Source organism: Natator depressus, chromosome 7 (assembly GCF_965152275.1).
Source record: "Natator depressus isolate rNatDep1 chromosome 7, rNatDep2.hap1, whole genome shotgun sequence".
Lineage (NCBI taxonomy): Eukaryota > Metazoa > Chordata > Testudines > Cheloniidae > Natator > Natator depressus.
The window spans coordinates 52135093-52152702 of record NC_134240.1 but is presented as its reverse complement, the minus strand read 5'-3'; the positions used below and the strand labels follow the sequence as shown (position 1 = coordinate 52152702).

The 17610-nt window shown below is 49.3% G+C and overlaps 1 protein-coding gene across 3 annotated transcripts in view; it reads left to right on the top strand.

Annotated features, from left to right (window-relative positions):
• Positions 1 to 17610, top strand: part of PDLIM1 (PDZ and LIM domain 1) — an 86528-nt gene that overhangs the window by 24893 nt on the left and 44025 nt on the right. For all 3 annotated transcript variants that reach the window (XM_074958428.1, XM_074958426.1, XM_074958427.1), the window contains exon 2: positions 3866 to 4017. In XM_074958428.1, coding sequence (XP_074814529.1) covers positions 3866 to 4017 — 152 coding nt within the window. The remainder of the gene's footprint in view (positions 1 to 3865; positions 4018 to 17610) is intronic.

The following is a 17610-nucleotide window of genomic DNA, read 5'->3' as shown; positions in this document are numbered from 1 at the left end:
CAGGACAGGCCCAACAAAGAAAATAACAGAACGCCACTAGCCATCACCTTCAGCCCCCAACTAAAACCCCTCCAACGCATTATCAAGGATCTACAACCTATCCTGAAGGACGACCCATCACTCTCACAAATCTTGGGAGACAGGCCGTCCTTGCCTATAGACAGCCCCCCAACCTGAAGCAAATACTCACCAGCAACCACACACCACACAACAGAACCACTAACCCAGGAACCTATCCTTGCAACAAAGCCCGTTGCCAACTGTGTCCACATATCTCTTCAGGGGACACCATCATAGGGCCTAATCACATCAGCCACACTATCAGAGGCTCGTTCACCTGCACATCCACGAATGTGATATATGTCATCATGTGCCAGCAATGCCCCTCTGCCATGTACATTGGTCAAAATGGACAGTCTCTACGTAAAAGAATAAATGGACACAAATCAGATGTCAAGAATTATAACATTCAAAAACCAGTCGGAGATCACTTCAATCTCTCTGGTCACTCGATTTCTGATCTAAAAGTGACTATTCTTCAACAAAAAGATTTCAAATCCAGACTCCAACGAGAGACTGCTGAATTGGAATTAATTTGCAAACTGGACACCATTAAATTAGGCTTGAATAGAGCCTGGGAGTGGATGGGTCATTACACAAAGTAAAACTATTTCCCCTTGTTTATTCCTCTCTCCCCTCCCCCCGACTTCATAGCTGAAAAGTAGGATGAGTCCAAAGAATAAATAATTGTTCCCATGCACAAGGTTCGTAAACTCGGTGTGTCCTGGCTCCAGGACATGGTTTAACCTGTGCTTATGTTTCAGATCAGTCCAGTTTTCTCATTTCCTTGGGCTAGTTTCTTAAATAACTGATTAAGCCCTGGTTTGGTCACTGTCCTCCTCCCCCGGAGCCATTAAAGGACCTTGCTTGGTGGTTGCAAAGTTGTGAGTGAACGTTGCTTAGGGCAGGTCTACACTACAGACCTATATCGGTATCACTACATCGCTCAGGGGTATGAAAATATCAACGCTGAGTGATGCAGTTATACCAGCCTAACCCACCTTGTAGACAGCAGTGTGTTGGCAGGGGAGCTTCTCCCGTCACCATAGCTACCGCTTTTTGGGGAGGTGGATTAACTATGCTGCTGGGGCGGTGTAGGAGCATCTTCCTTAAAGCGCTAAGGTGGTGCCGCTGCACTGGCGCAGTTATGCTGCTGCAGCTCTGTACGTGAAGACAAGCCCTAAGTTAGGCTCCGACCTTGCAGTTGGATCTGTGCTTTCTTCTCCACAAAGTCTGTCAAGCTTTGTGTGGGCGCAGGGGTCTGACAGCAGTACAGGGCCCGAGGCCTAGACCCTCAAAGGTATTTGGTGCCTGACTCCCATTGGAGTCAAGGGGAATTAGGTGACTAGGGCCATAGGCGCAGACTCAGTGAGTGCTCTGGGGCTGGAGCCCCTATGGGGAAAAAATAGTGGTGCTGAGCACGCACTGGTAGCCCCCCAGCGCCTCAGGGGTGAGGGCGGACCTGGGCAGGAAGAGGCGTGGCAGGGTGGGGCCGTGGGGGCGGGGCTGGGGGTTGACCACCCCCTGGCAGTTTGAAAAGTCGGCGCCTGTGACGAGGGCTATGGTTCACTACGCTGTATGTCTCTCAGCGGTGTGAATACCCCCCTGCTCTCCGAGTGACATCAGTTACACAGACCAAAGCGCTGGTGTGCGCAGCACTATGTCCGTGGGAGAGATTAACACTACAGTATTTGTATGGGGTGAATTGAAAAATACTCTTTTGTTTATCATTTTTACAGTGCAAATATTTGTAATAAAAAATAATATACACTTTGATTTCAATTACAACCCAGAATACAATATATCTGAAAATGTAAAAAACATTCAAAATATTTAATAAATTTCAATTGATATTCTATTGTTTAACAGTGCGATTAAAACTGTGATTAATCACGATTAATTTTTTTAATCGCACTTAATTTTTTTGAGTTAATCATGTGAGTTAACTGCGATTAATCGACAGCCCTAATCTGACCTAAAAGATGAGGCCCTCAAGCGATGCTGTGCCCTCATCGATGTGCTGGTTAGGTCAGCACTGTGACCTCAGCCACAGCCCACTGACCTGAATGGGAGTCTTTCCGTTCACCTCAATGGGCTTTGAAACAGGCTCATAGTGCAGGTGTCTCCCATGCCTCTGCATGTTGGCCGTCTTATGAGATGTGACAGAATCGGGGGTGATGGATTCTTCCTAAAAGGGAGGGGGGAGGCCCCGCCCCCTCCGTGGTTCCACGGCTGCCCCTCCGCGTTCCCCCCAAAACCCCAGCCAAGCCAGAGCCAGGCCGGGGAGCGGGGGTCCTCCACCTGTTCGGGGTTGGGGCACAGCTCCACCTCTTACCCCGACTTGGCTCCGGGTTCTGGTCTGGCCTGGGGCACGGGCAGCTGTGGGGAGCCACGGACCCTCCTTCTGCCCTGGGCGGGGGACTCAGGGGACGGACCAGGGGATGCTCTCTGGCCCACCCACCCTGGGCAGGTGGAGGGTCTGAGGCTCCGCAGAGCTGCCTGGGCTCTCTGTGCTGCTCTTACCCGGGCTGGGCTCCAGCTTCCGGTCTGACTGGGGGGCAGGGCCTTGGGGGGGGGGAAGCACAGGAGCAGGGAGCCAGGCCCATGGCGAAAGGTGGCCCCTCGGCCCCTCTCTGTTCCAGTGCCCCTGGACAGGATCACAGAACCTTGCAGGTGCAGAGACAGAACCATCCATGGCCACAGGAGATAAAGAAGTGTGCTCATTGCTCAGATTAGAGGACATCTTGCTCCCATCTCCTCTGGAGTCCAGAGAAGTGGGTCCTGCAGTGCATCAATGAATCATTTTGCTAGTGTTAAAGAAATGGAAATGTGGAAGAGGAGCCTGAGTGTATGTCAGTGCTCACAGTGGGGCACAGTTCTGCATAAGCTAGGCAAAACCCAGTAGAAGCTCCAATGCGTCTGGATATATTAATTCTCTGTATGGCTACCCTGCCATCCCTAAATGTCGTAGTGCTCACAGCAGCACTTGTTAGATATGGGATTAAATTTCCAACGCTTTGGCTATGTATGCAGAACATTCCATCCTGCTTGAATTGCTCCATTTTTATTTTCCAAGCCGCTTACTTCACAGTGGGAAATATTACCCTGCAACTATTTTTTATTTTAATTGACTCATTAAAATTAGAGATGAGGCCTAAACCAAAATCTCAGGCCCAAACCTCACCCCCGTGCTCAGATTTTTAAGCGCGTGATCCAGATCTGAACTTGTGTAGCTGCCTTCCATAGTGTACATTTCTCTGTAATGCTTCTGTCACACTATTTTTAGCGGATTGCCTCTTTCCGTTTCTAAAGAGCTTGCCTTCCTAATTGCCCACTGTGAGGCCCTCCATGGTGGAGAGCAGTTGTATTCAGTTGCAGAATGTTAGTGAGTTGCTGAGCACGCTCGTGCTCTTTCTCTGTTGCGCTTGCTCTCGCACACTCTCTCTCTGAGACTTTGTTCGTTCTTGGTGGTTTTTCTTAGTCATCTAGATGAAGAAATAAATGTTTGAAGTTTGCATATGGGGAAAACATGACATCCCCATATCTACGATTCAAAGCAAAACCCTGGATTCTAATACTTCTGGATTTTTGGGAAATTGGCATCGGGATCTAAACTCCATAGCCCTTTTATTTAAAACATACCTTTAATATTGATTTCTCTTGCCCCGCCCCCAACTCCTTGATATCAACTAGACAACACTTTGTCTGTTTCTGAAATTTGTCTGGGACGTCACTTTGAAGGGACTAGAAATTGTATGGAAGAATCCAGTTTTTCTTGGATTGTTACCTTCTTATTCTCTCCTAGGTGACTCCTGGCAGCAAAGCTGCAATAGCCAATTTATGTATAGGAGATGTCATTGTGGCAATTGATGGGGAGAACACGGATAACATGACACACTTAGAAGCGCAGAACAAAATCAAGAGCTGCATAGATGAGATAACTCTGACAGTCGGCAGGTAAGTCACTGAGAGGATGTGCTCATCCTGGGGGCAACTGTTGTGTTGTACTTTGATGGCAACAGTATCTGATTGGCTTATCTGTCCTGGCCTCTTTTCTGGGTTAAGTGGCATGGTTTGGATTGCAACAATGAATTGCAGTTCAGCCTTTAAACTTAATGCTGTTTGCATGTGTTCGCTACTCTTTGGCACAATGAAAACAGCAGTCCAGGTGGCCAACTGGCTGATAGTTGGACACATTGCTAGGCCTGTTCTGTGACTCCTGACAGGAGGAAACTGAAGGAAGGTAAGTAGCTGGGATCTTTTCATTCTAGTGGACATGTAGGACCAAAGTAATAGCACTCTAGCAGACCCTGGGTTTTATTTTTAAGCATTAAGATACCCCTGTTGTAATAGTAACTAATAACCAAGGTGGAGGAGTAACCACAAGCATGCATCTTCATGATGAATTAATTTAGCACTATGTGGCTTCCTGCTCTATGAGCTGTTAGCCAGCCAGTTCCGGCCACATACAAGGATACTAGCAAGAATTAGATTTATCTTTTAAAGTTTAATGGAGTTACTCACTCAAACAATGCAGACTGACATGGTGCCCATACTGCAGTGTTTTCTTTCAGTAGCTCAGTGCTTCTGCCTTTTGGTACTTTTGCTGGCCCCGATGAGCTGTACTTTAAGTGGAATGCATGCAGCTCGACTGCAGCTCACATGGGTGACTGCAAGGATAGCATTGCAAATTGCCAGTGCATCATTTGAATGTGAACTCACCTGTTGAGTTCTAGGAATGAAACACCCTCAGTAATCAGGGAACAGCTGTGCAAACCACAGCCTTTCTGTGTCTGTTAGATAAAATGATTTATTGGACCAACTTCTCAAGCTTTCGAGCCACACAGAGCTCTTCTCTCACCAACAGCAGTTGGTCCAATAAGAGAGATTACCTCACCCACCTTGTCTCTCTGATATCCTGGGACTGACATGGCTACAACTACACTACATATATGTTAGATTAAATATCAGGTTAGTGCCCTTGTAGCAGAGAGGGAGCAGTAAAGTCATAGAACACTGCACTAGTTGAGACTAAAGGAAAGCGAGGAGTAACCTATGGAGGCTGTTCAAACTGGCTTTAAATCTCCCTTCATAAGCTCCTCAGATGGTTTGATAAAGTGTTCAGCATTGTGGATAGCAGCTGAAGTTCCTCCTGGAGCCTAGTTATCTGTGTCAGATACCATTGCATGGATTTGTCTTAACCTACAAGAGCCATAAAGGGTTTTTCTTTAGTTCTGCCACTGAGCCAATCGTGAGTCATTATTGTAGGGAACAGATGTCTCGCCTTATCTTCCATTCTGAGCTCTCGGGAGAGAGACTTCTCGTTTCCCCTGCCACTCGCGGCCTGGCATTTGCACCATATGCACACAGAGGCACAGCAAAGGGGAAAGTGTGATCTCCTTCTCCTAAGCCCGTTGCTTTTTAAAAATCTGGGGTCTGACGTTTCAGAGGTACTGAGGACTCGCAGCTCCCATTTACTTCGTTTGTCACTTTGGAAATTTGGTCCTTAGGAACCTTCTTTGTTGCCCCTCTTTCCTCCACAATAAGCTTTCAATCCTCCGTTCCTTCCCCCAAAGGGTATCTGCAAACTGGCTGCTTTGCCAGTGTCCTTGGAGTTGCTCTCTCTGAGGGGGACTTGTTGGGGGGGGGGGTCGGTGAGGGGGCTCCACAGCGCAGGGCTGATCTGCAGTATTGAGAATTCTAACATTGTTTGGATAGTTCCAATAGTTCACCAGGCGCTTCCCAGTCCAGGAAGAGGTCATGCTTCCTGGCCAAAGGAGCTGACAATTGATAGCTGGGAGCTGGGGACCGGGTGCAGTGAAAGTGGTGTGATTAGCCTGGGTTAGGCCTACCATTTCTCATGATCAGGATGGTGCAGAATATAACTTGGCAGCCCTCTTGCTTCCTGTAGGGAAGTGCGTGTGCCCCTTTGAAGTATCCTGTTCCCCCCTGAGTGGGTCTGGTTGGCCGGGAGTTGAGGAGGGCAGAGCTGGTAGAGCCCGTGGGCAAGTGCACCCTTACAGATCATTTAGTCTGTTAAATGTGTGTGCTAATGTTAATCAGCAAGTCATTTACTTTATGGCTGCACTTTGTGCATTTCATTAGAGCAGGGCAGGGAAGCAGCCCAGCAGAACAATTCTAACCAGCTGAGCAGGCATGCAGAGCTGGGCAGTGGCTCTGACTGAATATAATCCAACTTAGTTTTGCAGTGCGCTCTCCATACATAGCATCACCAAATGCTCAATGAGACACCATCTTCTATTGTGCTGATATGCTCAGGAAATGAGTGCCACATGCCAAAACGAGCTCTTGGATTGGCAAGAAGTGTGAGGGGGAGGGAGATCTCTCTGTCTATCCATCTTAGGGCTTTATATTACCACCCATCACTGTAGCATCTGAGCACCTTCCACATAAAATCAGTAACAAGAGCAAAGTCCCTAGTGGACTACATAAAATTTCTGGCACCTATCACTTTCCAGGGTCAAAGCTCTGCTTCCGGGTGGGGCTTGTGGGGGTTTTTAAGGGTGGTGTTTGTAGGGACTCAGAAATAGAAGGGGTGCTTGTATGGTGGAAAGGCTCTCGAGGAAGATTGTTCAATGTTTCCTAAAGACAGTCACATTCTGGATTTGACTGATCTCCTCTTGTAGATTGTTCCATAGTTGGATCCTTTTAACAAAGAATGCTTTGTCCCCAGCTCTCACATGCTTCGTCCTTGGGTTTGTGGTCTGCATTGCCCCAGAGGAGCATGGCTGTTGCACTCGTTCATAGATAGAAATTTGGTCTTTGATGTAGCTGGGGCTTGATCTATGAATTGCTTTGACAATCAAGATCAAGGCCTTAAACTGGCATCAGAAGCTTCTTGGGGGCCAGTGGAGGGACTTGAGTCCAGGCATAATGTGCTCATGGTGCCCTAATTCATGGGGAAGGTGAGCGGATAAAGTCTGTGCATCATCTTCACAGTCATGCTTCAGCTACAGTAATCCAGCCTGGAGGTGATGAATGCATAGATCACTGTGACCAGGTTTTCTTCTGGGAGGAGAGGATGAAGTTTTCTAGCAAGCTGGAGGTGGAAGAAGGCATTTTTGGAAACTGATGCTACCAAGAGTAATACAAACAGGTCCAGGGTGGAATTTTCTTTTCTAGTTAGCTCCATATGCATCCAGTTGATCCGAACAATAAATTATGCTGACAACTCTTCACATCATCCGATGCTTGGATCTGGTCCCTGAGCTAAGCAGAATGGGTTGATGAGCCTGTTCACTGTGTGCAGTAGCTCTGCTGGCTGAGATGACTGGCCCAGTAGTCCTATGGCTGTGCTGGACAGGGCATCAAGGACACTCAGCCTGGTGGATTCAATGTGCTTGGCCACTGGAAGGCTTTCTGTGGGAGAGGAGTCCCTTGCTCACCATTGACTTGTCCAAACTCTGTCCGCAAATTGATGGCAGGGTTGGAGCTTAGGAGCTCCTGGCTCCACCTGTGGTGCTTAGTCCCTGTCATTCATGATCCCTGCCTGTTTGGAGAATGTTTGTTCCTTTGTACAGAATGAAAAGAAAGGAAGATGGAAAACAGTGTGTTAAGCTGAACTCTTCCTGTAAGTGCTTCTCTGGGCTTTTGCTTCTGGAAGAAACTGCCATAATGACTTAATGAATGGTGTTTGTGGGGCAAAAGATACTTCACTCACTCCTTTTTCTGGAGTGTCAAATAAACTAGCAGAAAACAAAAGCCCCTAAAAACTATCCACAGGGACTAACTGGAAATGGGAATAGATAATACATCTGGTAAGGAGACTGTTGTTAATCCCAGATGGCTTCTCTGCAAGCAAAGAAGGTGACTGCAGTCAGGTGTGCAGAAGTATTCCACCAAGCCATGAGACAAATAGGAGAACAAAGCCAGTGACTGCTCATGCCTGCAAAGCTATTCATAGGGTGCGTGGAGCAGAAAGCTGGAATAATTCCTCAGCTACGTTCCTCCGTGGGGAGGGAGCTGCTCAAAAATAGAGAACCAAAAGCCCATTATCAGGATGCTCTTCTGGAAACGAGTAGGATCTTCAGGGTTAGGTTCAGCTAAATAAGCCCTAATGAAGCGTTAACAGTTAGTATAAATTTAAGTTGTGGATCAGCAGGACTATTACTATGATGCCTCACAGGCTATACAAGGGTATTACTGACAGAGGGGCCTTGGGTCCAAATAACATCTCTCTTCTTCCCCTCACACACGGGGCCCTAACCCCTGCCCCTCCCCTTCCCCCCAAGACTCCCCCTCTGGGGGGGAGGGAAGGATGAGGGGTTTGGGCCAGCTCCACGCAAGGGGGGAGGGGCGCGGGAGAGTATGCTTACCTTACCATACACAGCTTGACACTGGCTTCTGGCCTGGCCAGCGGGCAGGGCCACAGAGGGAAGAGAAGGAGCAGAGCAGCAGGCCCGTGGGAGTGAGGGGGAGGAGGGAGAAGCACGGGGCAGAGCGAGAGTCCTGGCGCTCCTGCAGGGGCCCCCAAATTGGCCAGGGCCCCTGGGCACAGACCTCATTGCCCCATGCAGTAATCTGCCACTGATTACTGAAAGTGCTGAGATTGTGTGTCCTGAAGGCCAGGGGAATTGCAGAAACCTTTCTTTGATATTCAACATCATACTGTTCAAGCTGATAGAATCATAGAAGTGTAGGACTGGAAAGGACCTCAGTAGGTCATCTAGTCCAATCCCCTGCACTCAAGGCAGGACTAAGTAATAACTAGACCATCCCTGACAGGTGTTTGTCTAACCTGTTTTTAAAAATCTCCAATGATGGAGATTCCACCGTTGCCATAGGCAATTTGTTCCGGTGCTTAGCTACCCTGACAGCAAGTTTTTCCTAATGTCCAATTTAAACATCTCTTGCTGCAATTTAAGCCCAATGCTTTTTCTCCTATCCTCAGAGGTTAATGAGAACAATTTTTCACCCTCCTCCTTGTAACAGGCTTTTACATACTTGAAAACTGTTATCAGGTCCCTCCTTAGTCTTCTCTTCTCCAGACTAAACAAACCCAGTTTTTTCAATCTTCCCTCATAGGTCACGTTTTCTAGACCTTTAATAATTTTTGTTGCTCTCCTCTCCTCTGGACTTTCTCCAATTTGTCCACATCTTTCCTGAAATGTGATGCCCCAAACTGGACACAGTACTTCAGTTGAGACTTTATCAGCACAGAGGGGAGTGGAAGAATTACTTCTTGTGTCTTGCTTACAACACTCCTGCTAATACGTATTGACATATTTAGCTTGTGATCCACTATGACCCCCAGATCCCTTTCTGCAGTACTCCTTCCTAGGCAGTCATTTCCCATTTTGTAAGTGTACAATTGATTGTTCCTTTGTATTTGTACTTTGTATTTGTCCTTATTGAATTTCATCCTATTTACTTCAGACCATTTCTCCAGTTTGTCCAGATCATTTTGAATTTTAATCCTATCCTCCAAAGCTCTTGCAACCCCTCCCAGCTTGGTATCATCCATAAACTTTATATGTGTACTCTCTATGCCAGAGGTGGGCAAACTACGGCCCACAGGCCACATCCGGCCTGCAAGACTGTTCTGCCCAGCCCCTGAGCTCCTGGCCTGGGAGGCTAGCCCCTCCCCTGCTGTTTCCCCTCCCCTGCAGCCTCAGCTGACTGCGCTGCCAGCACAATGTTCTGGGTGGTGGGGCTGCGAGCTCTTGCTGGGCAACGCAGCTGCAGAGCCACGGCCTGACCTGGTGCTCTGTGCTGCGCGGTGGTGTGGCTGGCTCCAGCTGGGCGACACGACTGCATGTCCTGGTGCTCTGGGCGGTGCGGCTGTAGCGCTGCTAGCCACTGGTGCTCCAGGCAGCACGGTAAGGGGGCAGGGATCGGGGGGGTTGGATAGAGGGCTTGGTGGTCAGGGGGCGGGGGTGAGGATAGGGGTCAGGGTGATCAGAGGGTGGGGAACGGAGGTAGAATGGGGCCGGGGGTCCCGGGGGGCCAGTCAGGAAGGAGGAGGGTTGGATGGGGCGGCAGGGGGCTGTCAGGGACAAGGGTTCCGGGGGCAGTCAGGGAGAAGGGGTGGTTGGATGGGGCAGGGGTCCCGGGGCGGGGGCAGTCAGGAATGAGAGAAGGGGTTGGATGGGGCAATCAGGGTGGAGGGTCCAGGGGCTGTCAGGAGACAGGGAGGGGTGGATGGGGCAGGGGTCCTGGGGTGGCCATCAGGAGACAGGGAACAGGGGAGGTTTGGATGGGACAGGAGTCCTGGCCGGGGGCGGGCGTTGGGGCGAGAAGTGGGGGGGTTGGATGAGGGGGCGAGGCCTGGCTGTTTGGGGAGCCACCCGATGTGGCCCTCAGGCCAAAAAGTTTGCCCGCCCCTGCTCTATGCCATTATCTAAATCATTGATGAAGATATTGAACAGAACCGGAGCCAGAACTGATCCCTGTGGGACCCACTTGATATGCCCTTCCAGCTTGACTGTGAACCACTGATACCTACTCTCTAGGAATAGTTATCCAACCAGTTATGCACCCACCTTATAGTAGTTCCATCTAGGTTATATTTTCCTAGTTTATTTATGAGAATGTCCTGCAAGACAGTATCGAGAGCCTTACTAAAGTCAAGATATACCATGTCTACCGCTTTCCCCCTATCCACAAGGCTTGTTAACCTGATAGAAAGCTATTATTAGGTTGGTTTGAAAAGCTTTGTTCTTGATTTAAGGTGTTACTTATCACCTTATTATCTTCTAGGTGTTTGCAAATTGATTATTTGCTCCATTATCGTTATGGGTACTGAAGTTAAGCTAACTGGTCTGTAATTTCCTGGGTTGTTTTTATTTCCCTTTTTGTAGCTTGGCACTATATTTGCCCTTATCCAGTCCTCTCCCATCTTCCATGAGTTTTCAAAGATAATCGCTAGTGGCTCAGAGATGTGAGTTTTCTAGGATGTATTTCATCAGAACCATATGCCTAAGACTGGGCACCAAAGGCAACAAACCAGAGACCCTTATGGGTTTACCACACAGCACATGGCTCATTAAGGCTCTGGACATCCTACTTTAAGGAGGATTTTTTTGAAACCAGGCTGGCCAGAGTACAGTCTCAGTCTATGAAGGAAAATTATCCGTTCTTCTTCTAGTGCTTGCTCATGTCCATTCCATGTCTGGTGTGTCTGCTCACCACATGCACTGGTGCCAGAAGTTTTTCCCTGAGTGGTATCATAGGACTGGCTCTGGCACCCTCTGGAGTGGCGTGCATATGTGCTGGTAGAAGGGGCGCCGCCACACCCCGCCTTCAGTTCCTTCTTGCCAGAACTCCGACAGCAGGTAAGGAGGGTGGGTCATGAAATGGACATGAGCAGCACATCTCAAAGAACAGTTATGAAAGGCAGGTAACCATTTTTTCTTCTTTGAGTGCTTGCTCATGTCCATTCCACTGTAGATGTGTTTGTTCGCCATGTGCACTGCTGTTATCCGTAGGTAGGCTCTGGCACCCTTTGGAGTCATGAGCGTACTGCCAGTATAAGGGGTGATGACCCCCCCACATCCCAGTTCCTTCTTACCGCCAGTGACGGTGCTGGAATGTCCTCTTGCCTTGGCAAGTCTTCGATCCCCGTGTGTATAGTTAATTGTAGTCATTTGTTAGTAGTTTTAGTATTTAGGCTTAGGTAAGGTAGTCCCCTAAGGGACTTAGCCTTGGGATAGGGCATGCCCTGGTTCCCAGGCTTCAAACCTGTGTGAGTGGTGCAAGAAGCCCATATCAATCAGTGATCCCCACTTGAAGTGCCTGGGGGAGACCCACATGTGCAAAGGATTCAAGCCGCGCTCTAAGAAGGAGCATGACATAAAGCTGAAAACGGTCCTCGCGGAGTCAGCCCTTGTACCAGCCTCTGAGCCTGCCCAGTTGGACTCAACGCCAAGTACTTCGGCATCAGTGAAAAGCACCCCGTTGGCACCGGCCTCCACTTGGCACCGATCCCCATCTCCAGTGCCTACCAACAGGCATAAAAAACATACCGGGAGAGGGCACGCCCCAACATCCCACAAGAACAAGGGAAAAGTCGGAGACGAGCAAAGACCTGTGCTGGGCAACTTGTCTTCCCCGGAGTGTAGCCACGCAGCAGCCTCATCTGTTAGGCTCTTGAGTCCATTCTGGGACCCACCCCCGATCCCTGTGAGTGGCAGGGATACATGGCACCTGACGGTACTGTCTACTCTGGAGGCCTTTCAGGCAGCAAAAGACACTCTATCATTGCCGGTGCTGCTGACACCTCAGGATGACATGGTCCTCTCTAGAGGCAAGGCTGCACCAGGGACCCTGCATTGATCTCCATCATCACAGCGTCACTCCCCAGCACTGCGACTCTCAACATCATGCCAGCGATCCCCAGAGCTGCACTACCGGTCCTTAGAGACCCGCCTGAGTCCTCGGTGTCTCTCTGGAGCCACAGCGCCACCCCCACAGTACCGCTCCCAGTCACTGGAGCCCTGGCACCGATCCCCAAGCTCGAGGGGTCGATTGCCAGAATACCATCATCGATCCCCCCCAAGCATCATCGCCAGGCATATGGCACCGTGCTACAGTGCCATGACGCCGCTCCCCAAGCGTGAAGCGCTGGTCCAACTGATATGGTGGGGAAATGGAAGCAGCAGCGGCACTGACCTGGTCACCAAGGGAACACCCTTCCTCCTCGGACTCTGAGGTCCAGAAAGTTACAGTGCCCAGGGGCCAGGTGCACTTTGCAATGCCAGCAGGATTTCTCCCAGGGCTACCAGCAGGGACATTGTCCCAGGGCCAGTGGCCTGCACCCTGGCAGTTCCAGAATCCGTGCGGTTCCCCCCACCCCGTCTCTGAGTCCCAGGTACAGCATCCAGCGTCAGGCGCATCAGAAAGATAGTCGGCGACAGTCTCCCACCCACCTCCTGACTCTGAAAAGGGGTTGCTTCAGGGTTCTCAGTAGCCCACACCAGCTTCAGATGAGTCCGCTTCAGATGAAGCGGAGTCAGTCCCTCCCCCAGTTCTCACCGCCTCCTCTTCCTCACCCAATGAGGTGGGACCATCACACGCGGTGCCACAGGGTGATTTTAAGGTGCGTCAAGAACTACTTAAGCGTGTGGCCACTAACCTTGGGCTGGAAGCGGAGGAGCGTTGACATCTTGGTGGCAGTGGCCCCATTGAGGGTCACCTTGCTTGTGCACAAGAGTGTCATGAAACTGGTGAAGGCTTTGTGGCAGACCCTGTCCTCTCTGCCCCCTATTGCAAAACATGCTGAGAGAAAATATTATGTCTCTGCTAAGGACTTTGAGTATCTTTATTCCCACCCCTCCCTGAGTTCCTTGGTTGTATCCATGGCCAACGAGTAGGACAGGCAGTGTCAAACCAGTTTGACCCCCCCAAAAAATAAGGCAGCAAAGAGGCTCAATTTTTATGGCATAAGTTTATTCAAGTGCCAGCCTCCAATTGCACGTAGCATACCACCAAACTCTGGTCGGGCGGTATGATTTTAGTGTGTGGCAATCCATGGCTAAGTATGCAGACTCACTGCCGCAGGAATCCAGGCAGGAGTTTCTGGCCATACTGGAGGAGGGCAAGACTGTGGTGAGCGCTTCCCTCCAGGCGATCTCTGATGCAGCTGACTCCGCAGCCAGAACGATGGCGTCTGCCATCTCAATGAGATTGGTGTCGTGCCTGCAGTCCTCTGGCCCTTCCGCGGAGGTCCAGCAGTCCATTCAGGACCTCCCTTTCCATGGATTGACCCTGTTTTCCAAACAGATGGACAGCAGGTTGTATGATCTGAAAGACTCTAGGGCTACATTACACACCTTGGGTCTTTATACTCCTGCCACCGTAAGGAAGTTATTTAAACCCCAGCAGCCACAGAGATTTGTAGGCCAGACCAGATCAGTGCCCTACCAAAAGAAGGACAAGGGCTATAATGGCACCAGGGCCAACCGCCAGCCGCATCCATCCAGTCGGGCTCTACCCGATACCTGCCTGAAAATAAGCATCATTTTGAAGGTGCGCCCAAGGGCGACCTCCCAGTCTGCAACCAGGATCCAAACACCCTCTTATTTTCAAACCGTCTCTTGCGCTACCTCCCTGCTTGGGCAACTACAACATTGGACCAGTGAATGCTCAGCACTGTAGCAGTGGGGTACACCCTCCAATTTGTTTACATCCCTTCCCCCCCCCCCCGCCCCCGCCTTTCCTGTCCCTCTTCAGGGACCCTTCTCACAAGCAACTGCTCATCCAGGAGGTGCACGCCCTCCTGTGGGCGGGGGCCATAGAGGAAGTTCCCAAAGAACTGAGAGGGAAAGGTTTTTACTCCCACTTCTTTCTGATACTGAAGGCCACAGGAGGTCTATGTCCAATCTTGGACCTGCGAGGCCTCAACAAATATCTCAAGAAGTTGAAGTTCCGTATGGTCTCTCTGGCCTCCATCATCCCTTCCATGGATTTTGGAGACTGGTACACCACCCTTGACTTAAAGGATGTGTACTTATGTATTTCAGTTTTCCATGGTCACAGAAGGTTTCTATGAATCGTAGTGGGGCAGACTTACTACCAGCTCTCAGTGCTCCCGTTCAGCCTAGCAACAGCCCCAAGAATATTCACAAAAGGTATGGCAGTAGTTGCAGCCTACCTCGGACATTGGGGTGTTCAAATTTACCTTGACAATTGGCTCATCAAGGATCATTCAAGTGCGCAGGTCCAGCACAGCATCCAAGCCACCTTGCATGACTGTGTGACACCATCACTTCAGCGAAATGAGTCTCCAAGATCAATGCTCTATCCTCAGAACCCCCATATACGGTGTTCTACACAGAAAGGTCCAGCTGCATCCCCACCCAGCCTTCATGCCAAAGGTGGTATCGCAGTTCCATGTCAATCAAGTTATCTTAGAATCATAGAATATCAGGGTTGGAACGGACCTCAGGAGATCATCTAGTCCAACCACCCTGCTCAAAGCAGGACCAATCCCCAATTTTTGCCCCAGATCCCTAAATGGCCCCTTCAAGGATTGAACTCACAGCCCTGGGTTTAGCAGGCCAATGCTCAAACCACTGAGCTATCCCTCCCACCAGAGTTCTTTCCAAAGCCGCACAGTTCCAACAAGGAGCGGCATCTGCATACTCTCGACATCAGACATGCCCTGGCCTTCTACCTTGAGCGAACCAAACCCTTCCACAGGTCTACTAAGCTTTTCATTGCAGTGGCTGACAGGACGAAGGGAGTCCCGGGTGTCCTCTCAAAGAAGTTCGCCCTGGATAACCGGCTACATCCACACCTGCTACGAGCAGGCAAAAGCTGTGTCTCCACCGATAGTGACTGCTCGTTCAACAAGAGCACAGGCATCATCATCAGCTTTCCTGGCACGCATCCCAATCCAGGACTTCTGCAGGGCCGCGACATTGTTGTCTTCCCATATCTTCGTGACCCACTGTGCCATCACTCAGCAGGCCCAAGACGATGCTGGCTTCGACAGAGTGGTATTACAATCGGCGCGTCCATAAACTCCTGCTCACCTCCAGCGGCACTGCTTTTGAGTCACCTGACATGGAATGGACATGAGCAAGCACTCGAAGAAGAAAAACGGTTCCCTACCTCTCGTAACTGTTGCTCTTTGAGATCTGTTGCTCATGTCCATTCCATGACCCACCCTCCTTCCCCTCTGTTGGAGTTCCGGCAAGAAGGAACTGAAAGGTGTGAGCCAGTGGCATCCCTTATACCAGCACATACACGCATGATTCCAGACGGCGCCAGAGCCAGCCCTATGGGATACCACTGGGGGAAAAGCTTCCGGTTCTGGTGCATGTGGCAAGCATGCACCCCTGACATGGAAGGGACATGAGCAACACATCTCGAAGAACAACAGTTGTGAGAGGTAGGAAACTGTTTTCTGCTTGTTTTTCCACATTCTCAGATACCCGATGGAATATGGTGTAGACCAGGGGTTCTCCATGTTTTTCTTTTAGCCCCCCCCCCCCCTCTAAACAGGCTATAAAAATTCCGGGGCTCGGTGGGGGCAGAAAGGTGAGGTGAGGCTCCTGGCTTCAGCCACAGGGGGAGGGGCTTTCGTCCTATGGGTCACTGGACTGTTGCCCCACCGGGCTCCAGTTGAGAACTGCTGGCAAGGAGAACTGCAGGAAGGAGACGAGTGGTGACCAAAAAAATCATCTCAACCTGGGTGGCTCCTTTTGTTAATGGAACATAGAGCCTTTCACCTCTGAGTCACCAGCTCATATCAGAGGTAGCAAACCATGTAACTATTTGGTGGCCTATATGAAATGAGGCTCATTTGTCTAGTTCCTAGTAGTCAGGTGGCCATGTTACATGTAAAAATTGAGGATTTAGCCCTGAGTACTTCATTTCGTACCATTTCTGTTATATGTAAATGAGTTGCTTTGAGGTTGATGTGATCTATCTTTTTTGAGATTGTCTTTGAGGACTTAAGCTACAATACAATACATCGTGTGAGGCTGGAAGAAGGTGCAGGTCCAGGGCAAGGGCGAGGGCCAATGTGCTAAGCTGCATCTTCATATTCTCCATGTACGAAGAGCAGTAACACATGCACCTTGTGAGAGCATAAAATCTAGGAATCTTAATTTTTGGACCTAAATAATTTTAAAACGATGATAATCTGGAGCCCGGTGTGGTTCATGAGGTCTACAAAACATTCTGAGAACCCAAGATTAGGAGGGGAAACTGCCCCGTGGTTTAGGTCCAGTGTTAGTAGTGATACAATCATGTTCTAGTTTGTGATTTTACAATTGTGGGTTTGAATCCAGATCATGGATTTGAATCCAATTTACAGAGCTAAGTACTCAGATACTATGGTAAGGGGAACTGCATACGTCACTAGGTAGGTGAGGATCTCCATTTTATGAAGTGGAGAGCAGAATGAAACACTGATTCATGATCTTCATGATATTAATAAGCTTCCAAAAGCCATGAAGGTATCATGGAAGTTTATTCCTAACCTTACAAATGAGTGTGTCTCTCTGGTTACCCATGCGACCAACTTATTTTAATGGGAGTTGTGTGGCTGAATTTCCCCTAGACTTGCATGTGCCTCTGACTGTTTAAAAATAGTGTCAGCGTAGGGAGTTGGATGGACACGAGCGGTTCTGGTAAAGGAAATGCTGTTTGTGCTCTGTACTTGATTATGAATATCAACAGCATTCCGATGTTTCCTGTTTCGGTATTTTCCTTAATGATGGTAATAGTTCAAAATATTTCAGATCAGATTGTAGGCAGGATAACAGCTTGTGGGAGTGGATGAAATTACTGACTAAAGAAAACATGCATGTTTTGTTCTCTCATCCAATGGGGAAAATTCAGCTCTGATGGATGTCCACTAACTTCTGAGGAGTTAAGACTAAGCATGAATTTGGTCTGCTGAGTGTGCTCTTCTGAATGCACTGCCTGCTGTTTTGCTCATTGACATGACAACACCCTTTGGAGGGTTCTGTTTTCTGCCATTTGAGTGTGGTAGCTCTAGAATGTTGACACACGTGCTGAATTCCTACTTAGATTAGTGTGACTAGCAGAGAGTTTATGCCTGTTAGCATTTCATTTCAT